We start from the raw sequence: 12,515 nt of genomic DNA on the forward strand, positions 1-12,515 counted from the left end.
TGGGGCAGCAAGAAGGGACTTTGCAAAGTGCCATAAATTCAAGCAACGTATCCAATTCTCTGCTTTCGTTTGATGATTTCAAAGCAAGAAAAAAAATGTCGTATTTATGTTGCTTTTCTTTGTGTGCGACAGAAGATAAACTAAATCAGTCTAATCTTTCTTTGCAATTAAGTCAATCAACACAATTCAGCTCTGGCATATTGTAAAATTGTTTTGCCCCCTGGGGCTCTATGAAAGTAAAGATGACACCTATGCCAACTGCTAATGTGGGGCTGATGTTAAATATTTACAAGTCTGAATACTTCATTTCTCTTTCTGAAATGTGACTGAAATCTCAAAGTGGAAGTTGTTGGGTTGAGTTAATCACAGTGAGCAGAGACAGGATGATATATATATATATATAGATATATATATATATATATATATATATATATATATATATATATATATATATATATATATATATATATATATATATATACATACATACACCCTGTACCAGGCGTTTGCTGTATATTTTCTCTTTTAAGGTGGCAAAGTATAGGATTGATCCCTTCTTGGTGTAAATTCAGTCTGTACAAGGTCTGGGAAGAAGAAGCACCTTATGTTTGAAGCAACTTCATCACAGTTACTAAAGCTTCTATATTTACATTACATTCAATAATATTTAAAGGACAAGCAAAAGCCAATTTGTCCCATTTCGTGCTGCCCCTGCCCAGACAGAGAAGCAGAGTGTGATCTTGTGATACATTCATGATATTAGAAGTGCAAAAAAATGAATAAAATGTAAATTGCAGAAGTGCTCAGAAGATCACTAAGAGAAATTGTTATACGGTTGAGTATGTGTCCCCTTTAACCACTTTGGAGAAGTTGTTGATATTAATCGAGGATTCCGTTCGGGATTTGGCTATTATTCAGCCTTTTTCAGCAGGTTTCGGATTCGGCCGAATTCTTCTGCTTGCCCGAACCGAATCGGAAACCTAATTTGCATATGCAAATTAGGGATGGGGAGGGAAATCACGTGATTTTTTTTGCACAAAACAAGCAAGTAAAAAATGTATTCCCCTTCCCACCCCTAATTTGCAAATGCAAATTAGGATTTGGTTCGGTATTCGGTCGACTCTTTGGTGAAGGGTTCGGCCGAATCAAAAATTGTAGATTTTGTGTATCCCTAATATTAATGTTTAAGGGGCAGATTTATCAAGGGTTGAATTGAAAATTATAAATTCAAATTTTTTTATAGTCAAAACTGTCAAATTCGACTAGTGAGTTATTCAAATTTGATTCGAGTTTTTAAAACAATTTGATTTTTGAGATTTGTCATACTCTGGCCCTTTAAGAACTCTAATTTAATTATTCGCCACCTAAAACCTGCCGATTTGCTGTTTAAGTCAACGGGAGACATCCAGGGATCAATTTGGAGTTGTTTGCAGCCTTCCTGACATTCGAGTTTTTTAGGAGGAAAAAACTTGAATTGAGTTTTCAGAACGATTTAATTCATCGGAGTTTGAACAATTCGAATGTTTAAATAAATTTTAAATTCATGGGAGTTTAGGGGAGTTTTTAAAAATTCATATGAATTTGAAATGCGACCTTTGATAAATGTGTAATTCCCAGCCATGTAGAGCAGCCCCCACACTTCTGTTCCTGTGCTCCCCGTAGAACCTTCCCACAGGTCCCTGCCTAAAGAAAAACAATTAGTTTTACAAGAGATAATGTACCTCCTGCTCCACAATCTAAGAAGCTTTACATTGAGTGACCTGCATAAAAGCACTCTTCTTGTGACCTCCTATCTGATCTGGTCACGCAACTCCTTGGTGACTTCTCATATGTAAAAGCCGAGTGTACATTATCCTTTATGTATTGCATGTACAGTGTGAGTAGAAGGACCAGGACGAGCCCATTTATTCTAAGTGGCGCGGGATCTTTCAGTTCTGTGATTGAGCAGTGTGTGACATTGCATTATATATGAATATATTTATGTGCCCAATCGTACCTGCTGCTTCACTGCACATCATTCTCATCCTGCATTACGCACTGCTATTTTTAAATATATCTGATTTTGCTTCCTCCACTTTCTCAGATCAAGTGAAATCTCTTAATATATTTATGTCTATAGACAAGGATCAAGTGGGGGGAAGTCTGAAATGTGTCACTCTGAGCAGCTAATCAATGCAAGTTAGTTAAAGGGCACATATACCCCTTTTTTATTCATGTAAAATGCGCCAGGTGCAATTTAGGGTAGGACTACGTGGACGTTTTCCCTCCCGATCTGACGCTCTGCAACAATATGCCTGCGACAAGTCACATGCAACATAAATAAAGTAAGAGATAGAAATGTCGGAAGAAGACGCATCGTTGATCCGACGCAACATGACTGTCATATGCAGACGCAGCATGCAGCGTCTGCATCTAATCAATGCTGCAACTTCATCCATCATTTCTATCTCTTACTTTATTTCTGTCGCATGTGACTTGTCGCAGGCGTTTTGTCTCAGCGCTTTGCATTGCACCGAAAACGTCCATGTAGTCCTACCCTTCCATTCATGATATAAGAAGGTTTAACACTGCACCAGACTGCCCATGCTGTTATCTGTCCAATCAGAATGGCTAAAGTGGATGACGCTAATGTTGGAAATGTAATTCAATTGTAAAAGTGCTCAGTAGAGTGCTAATAATTTGTAATGATGTTATACAGGTGGGTATATGTTCTCTTTAAATGCACAATATACATGTTGCCATTATTAAGTTATAGGAGGGCTGAGGATGTTTGAAGAGAGTTACCAATTAGACATAATTCAGAATAGGATCTTTATGGGCAGTGGAGATACTCATAAAGTCCTACAGGTATGGGACTTGTTATCCCCAGGACCTGGGGGTTTCCGGATAACGGATTTTTCAGTAATTTGGATCTTCATATCGTCTACTAAAAAATCATGTAAACATTAAATAAACCCAAAAAGCTGGTTTTGCTTCCAATAAGGATTCATTATATCTTAGTTTGGATCAAGTACAAGGTACTGTTTTATTATTACAGAGAAAAAGGAAATCATTTTTAAAAATTTGGATTATTTGATTATAATGGAGTCCATAGGAGACGTCCTTTCTGTAATTCGGAGCTTTATGGATAACAGATCCCATACCTGTCATGCTGATACTGTGCAATAGCTTTTCATTCGTTTCTGCTTTCTTCCAGGCGCTGAAACTAACAAGGCAGCCGAAGATTCCATTATAACAGCAGGGCACAGGGAATGTAAATCTGTACAATACTGTACATACAGACATCACATGAAAGACTTGTATTTCCAAATGTTTCTTCAATGCATATTTTATTTTTTTAAATAAATAAAGATCATCTTATTGAAGTGCCTTATGGATGCATTGGGCAAGTTCTTCGTCTGGAAGCGAGAGGGGCCATTGGTGGCTGCAGAGAACATGTGTACACCTGAATCATGATTTTGTATTTTTTTTATTATTATTTTTAAGAAAATAAAAATCTCCAGCCTTGTATTTTGTTTCCATGTGGGTAAAGTCAGTTTTATATATATATATACATATATTAAATGCAGTCTGATGCTGCAAAAACATACGAGTCGGCCGGTTTGTTCTTCAGTGCGTCAGAAAATCAGGATCCGCCACGTTCTCACTGTTGATGCAAAAAGTTTTTTTATAATCCAGTATCATTCACTGTTGTGATTGATATCACAGCTGTATATATTATTAGTATATTATCATTTGCTCTGACAGGTTTTATTAATGGGGAGCTTGGATGATTTCTTGAATAATATCAAAAGCTATTGTGATGTTAAAGGGATACTGTCATGATTTGTATGGTGGAGTTTTTATTTCTAAATTACATTATTAAAGGGGAACTCTGGCTTCCAAACCAAAATGTAATAAAGAGGCCCACATAACACAGAAACCCCTAATATACCCATCACCGTTACCTGTTTCTTCAAAAACTATGAATAAATACCATTTTCTATGCTGAAATCCAGCTGTTTAACAGTTCTTCTCTTTCTGTATCATTTGAAATCCTGGCAGGGAAGGAGGGACTAAACATTGATGTTACAAATTGTAACAACTTCTCCACAGCTTACAGACAGCATGCAGGAACTACATGACCCACAATGCATTACACAATGTGTTCCATTCCTTATTGAAATTACGTGTGCACGGAATTGTGGGGTTTGGAGGATGCAGGCTGAGGACAGATTGTTGCTGATACAAAGTAACAGTAGTCAGCCAGCTCAGCAAAGTAGTCAGACAGATCAGCAGGAGAGCAGGGGCTGGGCTTAGGGATCTGTTCCAAACCATTAAAAATCATGAAAAGTCTGCATATTTTTTAATCGAAAAGCTTAAGTTATGTTTGTGTGGAGTTCCCCTTTAACACTACAACTAATTCACTCTACCATATAAAAATGTATTCCCAAACCAACAAGTATATTTTTTAACAATAATATTGGTGTGTAGGCATCTATCTCAGGTTATTTTTCCTGATCCTGTGCTTTAAGAAAGAGCCAGCGTTTCACAGTGGAACTGCTTTCAGATAAGCATTGCTCCTACTCAATGTAACTGAAGGAGTCACAGTAGGACTTGGATTTTTACTATTGACCAAGGACCTTTTAGCTGGTTACCTGTTTTAACGTGACAGTATCTCTTTAAGATCTACAGTTAATTTTGTATAGCTACTGGTATATATAGTTTATATATGGATCTATGTATGTGAGTGTGCACTGGGAGTCCTTTGAAAGAGTTAAACTATGTAAAAACAGTATTAATACATTTAGATAATCCCAGAATTCCTTGCACTCCACTGCATGGTGGAGAAAACACAAATACCAGTGACTGGAATGACATCTGCTTGTCACTATGCACACAAGGTACTGGCCAAAATCTCCCCGTTCATCACTATACACAGTGTGTGGCAGGGGGCAGAACTGCGCTGTTGGAGAAAACTGAGTGCCAGTAGCCAACACGTTCTATAAGTGCATCTGTGCAAAAACACATCCATTATTTACATGAGCTGTGTGTCCATAATTCAGTCATTTCTCCTGTTCATTCATAAGACAGCAGCCACATCTCCCAATATAACAATAAAAGTGGAAAAGTCATACGGGGTGGCTGCTATAGATAAATAAATGATATTCTCAGAACCAGTGTCCAGGGATTGCATCCTTTTTACATGGGGCCCCGTTGTATAGGATAAGCCATGTCCTGCTCATGCACTTTCCTGGGACGTGTCTGATGTACGGAGATTGTTTACACATCAGTCCCTCTCCCAGTGCAGTTAATTCTGCAAGTTCTCCATTACCATCACACTAGAGCCAAAAAAATCATTGCATGAGCCTATCCACTGCATTTTTTATTGGATACCTTTCTTAACCCATTTAATGAAGGCCATAATCACTGGGCCAATGAACAGCACAATGAATGTATGAATACCCGCACGTTCTAGTTCCCCCTGTGGATGACAGTCTTTCTATCCTGCCTGTCTGACAACCCCCCTTTTTTATTCCTCCTGCACCCAGCATGGAGCCATCCGTGTTTAAAGATGTAAAATACATAAATTATTTGCCTTGTTTGATTTGCCTGCCCTGGCACTACAGTCGCTGTGTGTCACAGAAGCTCTCAGAAAGTGACTTTACCATTCAGGATTCTAACAGCGGCACTTGGCTGGATAAAACATTGCTGGGGAAAGCTTTTGACTTGTGTTCTCAGATTTTCACAAAGTTGTTTTATTCTAAGCCTTAAATCAGGAGTGCCCATACTTTACTAATGTGAGCCCTACTTTTAGTGATGTTGTCCCAATATGATCTACATCCATAATATTACTGTTAGCATTCTGTTCCACGGAAAATATTACTTAAACATTTTATAGTTTTTTAAGAGAATTTATATTGCTATGTTTAAAAAACAAATATTTCTTATGTAACTTTAAAGGGTTACATTTCTCAGCAGCATCTCTGGAGTATTAGCAAATATTGTATCAATTCTAACAGCTGCCTTTATTAAGAAATGTATCAACTAAATGCATCAATTAAGAACAGTTTACAGGGTCGTCGACCCCCCCCCCCCCGAAAAACGGTGACACATAGAAAAACAGCACTATGTTGCTGTACTGCTATGCAAAGATTTGCAAATATTAAAGGCGGTTTTACTGAAAACTGGGAGTGCTGGCAATGGATATATACTGATCTATCTGAAAACAACTAGTAGCTGAAAGGTGAACTACCCCTTTAACATAATAAATATCTGAATGAAAAGCGTAAAACAGGAGGGTGATATAGACAAGCTGTTTGTTGACAGTGTCTACTGATCTACTGATCATCAGTTAAAGGTCTACTGGTAGATCCCGATATACATTTTAGACACCCCTGCCTTAAATGTAGAAATATGCGAGAGGCTGAACGAATACATTCGTATTTAGCGCATCAATAAGGGACAGGATTTAGAATTGGCCTTTCTATAATATATTAAATTAACTGAAAAGTGAACCACCACTTACAAGAAAAGTAAACCTTGAAATAAAATTAAAGCTCAGTATCATGTCTCCATGATAAACAAATAGTTTCTGCTTCCAGTTCTTTACACAAGGAATAGGGTGGGGCAGTGACGTGGCTAACTAATGTTAGAAACATGGTTTTTTTTTCCACAGCCTATTTACCTAGTTTTAATTTTTATACTGAACTGTCCCCCTCCCATGTAGCCAATGGGTTAGTGCATGCACGTGGGCACCAGATAAGGCCTTGCCCAATGTCACTGTGGGTAGAGAAGACCTTTCCTCACACCCTGGCCTTCCAACACAAGCCTAGTGCACAGCAAACAATTACCAGCCTAAATCCCTTCCACTGCGAGGGACAGTTGGGGTACAGAGCAGATCACATATAATGCATGCTCCTTGTCAGAGAATCAAGCAGTCTGCTCCACAGTTTTAACATGGTGGGGCAGAGATATGTGATGGAATAAAAAGGTTGATACGTCTATGGGGAGCTGAATTGAAGGGGTGCAAAGTGCAACAGATGGCTGCATGTTTTTCTGCTCTGTTTCAGAGTTCTATATATACTGTATATATATATATTAGACTAGGCATCTCCTACCCACCCTATACCTCTCATGCTATTTAGATGCACATGGTACAGGGCAGCAGAAGGTACAGGCAGTGTCACTGCTCTAAGGCAGACAGTAAGGACAGAGCTGGGGTGTCACCTGGCATTAGAGCGTGGGATTCTTGATCTGGTACTCCCTGCAAATACCAGTATACTCCTGAGTGCAAGTTCTGTTAGAATGAGAACTAAGGGGCCTGTACTTACACCCAGGGGCTGTAGAAATGACTCGTATACACCTGTAAGGAGACTTATGTAAGATGCGTAAGAGTGAGTCCCTCTCTTACATTAGAAGGATAATTATAAGTATATAACTCTCTGTATATATAAAGGGTTTGCATACAGTATTATATCTTATTATAATACACAAAAGCCATGAATATCCTGTAAATTATATCCTTATAAACGGTGAGTTCTGATGTCATCAGTTATAAACGGTGAGTTCTGATGTAATTTCTGTCACATGACTCATTGAAATTTGTGTATTATAATAAATAAAGTACCCCCAGTTGTAAAATATGAGGATATTAGAAGTTACCTCGGAGTTTCATGACCTGTATAAAAACACTCAGCCTTCGGCCTCGTGTTTTTATATGGTCATGAAACTCCTCGGTAACTTATAATATCCTTATATTTTACAAGAGGGGGTACTTTATTCACTATATATCTATTTGGTGCCTAGTGATAGCACTTTTATCACAAGATGGAATTTGAAATGGTTCCATTGTGGTGAACTGCACTGAAAATAAACACCTATTTGGATACATACAGTATAAGCATTTCCAGATAGAAGAAACCTGTATAGTTTTTAACTGAATCATGTATATAACGAGAAATGATGCATCTGATTCTGTGGAATATAAGGAGAGCAGCAGTGAGTTGTACTAAAGCATTTATATACTGTCTGGTCACAGGACTACTCCCAGACATTCTGAACATTCTGAATTCATAACAAACAATATCATTCTCTATACTTTATATGATGTTGCTCAAAATGAACATCTGGAGGCCATTACTGACATTACACTTAGGGGCACATTTACTTAGCTCGAGTGAAGGAATAGAATAAAAAATACTTCGAAGTATTTTTTTGGCTACTTCGACCTTCGACTACAACTAAAAATCGTTCGACTATTCGACCATTCGATAGTGGAAGTACTGTCTCTTTAAAAAAACTTCAACCCCCTATTTCGCCACCTAAAACCTACCGAGCATCAATGTTAGCCTATGGGGAAGGTCCCCATAGGCTTTCCTAGCTTTTTTGATCGAAGGAAAAACGTTCAATCGATGGATTAAAATCCTTCAAATCGAATAATTTTTCCTTTGATCGTTCAATCATACTAAATGCGGTAAATACTTCGATCTTCGAAGTCGAAGGATTTTACTTTGAATATCCTCGATATTTGACCCTAAGTAAATGTGCCCCTTAGGGTAAGGGTAGATGCAAAGATTCGGGAAGATTTAGTTGCCCTGCGATAAATTGCCTCTTTGTGAGGCAACTTCGGACGACTTCGGAAAATGAAGCGCATTGTTTGCCATCCCGCCGGCGATTTAGTCGTCGGGAGGCAGTTCGGGGAGATTAGTCGCCCCAAAGAAGAGGCGATTTGACGCTGGGTGACAAATCTCCCCGAATCTGAGCGTGTGTCTCTGCCTTAACAGGGGAGGAGACCGACTCAAGCAAGTTTTCCTGCTGATAAACAAGTGATAAATGAATTAGTAAAAACACAGATTTCTTGTGAGTATAGGGAGTGCACATTAGTATGGCTGGCTTCCTCAGTGTAGCAGTGGTATAAGTTATATGACACATTTAAGTCACGTTTAATAGGAGATGTTCAGTGAATTAAGCCAATTTAATGCACTAGCACTTTATAAATTTGCAGCATGAAGTTTTCATGAATGAATTTGGATTCTAGTGCGTTGGCACTTTAAATGAGAAATGGATTTTATACGCACCAGTATCTTCTTATAGTGGATAATGTGGGGAGTGATTGCCATTATGTGTCACTGGGGGTCTGTTTCACAAAGACGTTTCAATGTCCTTAATATATTGATAATGGGTTGAATGCAGAGGACTCTTGTATCTGTCTTTGTGAATTTTGTGGTCACAATCTCATTGCACCTCCACTTAATGGCTTTAAAAATAAGTTGTGAGCACAACTTTCCCTTGTTTGTTATAGAATTTATGAGTGTATTGCCCTATATATATAAAAAGTTTCACTAGATATTAGTCTCCCAGAAATGTTCATTCAGAATCATATACAGTAACTCCTGCGAGTTTATTAATTTTGAAACACATGTACTGATGGACTGAACCCAGGCTCTGTTTGTTCTTCTACATGGGTATATTTGAAGGAATTGAACTTTTGTCTTTTTTCAGTCCAAATGAACTTATGGCCACAGTATTCGTATTTCACCAAGGGACACGTTAAACTTTGATAATTGTACCCCCCACATATACCCATTATGGTCTCTTCCCCCCTATACATACAATTTAAAAGCATGAAATAATACAAAAAGCTTACAAGGCAATGGTCATTTGTCTGGTTTTATAGCACATAGAATTACCAGCATCAGAAAATGTATTAGAATATACCCCACCACACTTATAGGAACAGGAACACCAAAAAAAGAAAATAATTTAAAGTAATTAAAATATTACTGTTGTCCTGCTATGGTAAAACGGGTCTGTATTCTCAGAAATACTGTTACTGTATATATAAATAACAAGTTGCTGAGTAATAGGGCTAAATGGCACAGGTTTGGACTAGGGGCCAGACTCGGGTGCAGGCAGACGTGGTGGATTTGGTGTGGGGTCAGGTAGCGGAGCAAAGTGGGTAAATATGCAGGTTGCGGTTCGGATCACGGGCTGCGGGTTTGGGTCGGGTCCGGGTCTTAGAAATTGGTTTCACTGCAGGACAAGATCGGACTCATCTGGCACTAGCATAAATAGCAGATACCAGATAAGCTCTGTAGAACACCATTAGCGTTTATCTGCTCTCTGCTATGTAACCGGCACCTTTTCTCTTCTAAATGGCTGCTCTTAAAGCTACACAGCAGCTTATTTATATGCTACTAGATAACTATAGTGGTGTTTCTGAAGCAAACAGATCTGTTTTACCAATGCAGGACAACAATACAGTATTTTTTAATTACTTTAAAACGCTTTCATTTTTTGGTGTTACTGCTCCTTTAAAGTGACTGCAGTTAATAGTATATTTGGCTGCTTTAACAAAGCAACAAAAAGCGGACAGTTTCAGCCACTTGATCTAAGCTGATCCAGTTTAGGAGAGAATCAAACACGGACATCTCAGCAACTGACATGTTACTTATTTGGGTTAAAAGTTTGATTCAATTCAGATCTAAAAAAAAAAAAACATCTGCTTTTTGTTCAACCTGATATTTTCCCTTGGTCCCTAAGCAAAGGCTAAGCACAGAATGCTGAATAGTCAGAAGCAGTTGATCTGATCAGCTTTGAGTAAAAAAAGATGTCCAACGGGATTATCAAGAAGGTTTTGATGGTCCACTACTAAGAGATCTAAATCAACTCTGTTTTCTTGCTGGTGCTGCTCAGAAATGTGTCCATAGAAGCCTTATAACTACTGAATGTGCATCTGATACACAAAAAGGTTGTTTGATCTTTAGCTGCCCTCCATACAGACACTGCTCTCCGACTGTGTGTGTTAACTTTAACTTTGGAATTGCCTCTCGGGTGTTCACCTTAAGAAAGGTACAGTGGGAGAAACATTAAACCAGACCTCTTGGAAATGTTTGCTGTAATGTTTCTGCACTTTCTGGATAATACTGAACTGACATAAAATGTAAAGTGAGTGTGGGATACAGAGAAACCCAACGTACAGAGGTTCTTAGAGTTCACTGTTGCTGTGAGTAGTGAATGTTCCATTTATGAACCATATAGCGCCTATGCTTTTCACACTGTTCATCTTGATTTAGATGTTTCTCACTTACTCTCTGTAGCCACCAAACCCATGCGAGGTGGGGACAGCGGCCAATAATTGATTTAGACGTAGTGATGGCCGATGACCCGTTTCACTTTGCCAAAAAATAGCGAAATGGAGAAAATTCACCAAAATGCATTAAAGTCTATGGGTCAAAATTATTTTGACGCGCAGCAATTTTTTTTAAGAGTGACATTTTTTTCACCCATTGGAGTCTATGGGCGTCAGTTTCACTGCGAAACTCATGAATAATTTTGCTCATCACTAAATGTCTATGCTTTAAGCTGGCCATAGACGTGCAGGTTTATCCTTATGTCCAACGCTGATAGGTGACAATCTCCCAACCTACCACTAACCATAAAGTAGTAAAGAGAACAAGTCACACGATGATCTGGCCATTAATTGACAGACCACAATCGTAGCAAAGTTATGTCTGACAAATAGTAGTGACCATCACCCATTGATATGGTCAGAGAGGGCATCCAAAACATAGGCTGTATCCTCTATCCTGAAAGAGAATGTCCTTTACCAGCACATCAGACCAAGGGGTAGATTTAGCAAAAAAATGAAGTTAGAGATCGCCACAGTCCTCTAGAGTGAAATGCCGCCTCTCTCTATTTATTTCTATAGAATTTTGAAAGGCGTATTTATCAAAGGATGAACTTTCACTTTCACCCATTGATAAATACTCTTTTCAAAAAATCCCATAGAAATGAATGGAGAGTGGCAATTTCACTCTAGAGGACTGTGGTGATCTCTAACTTCACTCTTTGATAAATATACCCCCCAAGTCTCTGCTCCCCAACTGCAATATTTAGACAGATATATACATATAATACACAAAAGCCATGAATATCTTGTAAATTATATCCTTATAAACGGTGAGTTCTGATGTCATCAGTTATAAACGGTGAGTTCTGATGTCATTTCTGTCACATGACGCACTAAAACGTGTGTATTATAATAAATAAAGTACCCCCATTTGCAAAATATGAGGATATTAGAAGTTACCTCGGAGTTCCATGACCTGTATAAAAACACTCGGCCTTCGGCCTCGTGTTTTTATATGGTCATGAAACTCCTTGGTAACTTATAATATCCTTATATTTTACAAGAGGGGGTACTTTATTTATTATATCACCTACCCGTGTTATCATAACAGCCACCCTATTCTACAGACACAACTGACTGATTTAGTCAACTTCTCCGCATATATTTATTACAGGTCAATATAAAATTGCACATGTCATCACCTAATATGGGAATCTCATGTCTCAGTTCATAAACACAAAACCGCATGAGTTATTTCCACGGTGCAAATAATGTTTTTTGTTTAGTCAATTTTAGTTAATTCAGGGTTCTACTGAATGCTAATAAGACTTTTTATATCTAGTGTTATAAAGGGTTAAACTGAAACTGGCTTGTTATTGGTTGGAGTTTTTTACCTTTAACG

At 38.2% G+C, this 12,515-nt stretch overlaps 1 protein-coding gene across 1 annotated transcript in view; it reads left to right on the plus strand.

Moving 5' to 3' along the window:
* Positions 1-3,510, plus strand: part of slc10a7.L (solute carrier family 10 member 7 L homeolog) — a gene marked incomplete at its 5' end in the record, with an annotated part of 123,382 nt that extends 119,872 nt beyond the window's left edge. Inside the window, 1 exon segment of the mRNA NM_001172194.1 lies at positions 3,197-3,510. Coding sequence (NP_001165665.1) covers positions 3,197-3,235 — 39 coding nt within the window. The 3' untranslated portion in view covers positions 3,236-3,510.
* Between the last annotated feature and the right edge of the window lie 9,005 nt (positions 3,511-12,515).

The sequence above is a fragment of the Xenopus laevis genome, chromosome 1L (assembly GCF_017654675.1).
Source record: "Xenopus laevis strain J_2021 chromosome 1L, Xenopus_laevis_v10.1, whole genome shotgun sequence".
Classification (NCBI taxonomy): Eukaryota; Metazoa; Chordata; class Amphibia; order Anura; family Pipidae; genus Xenopus; species Xenopus laevis.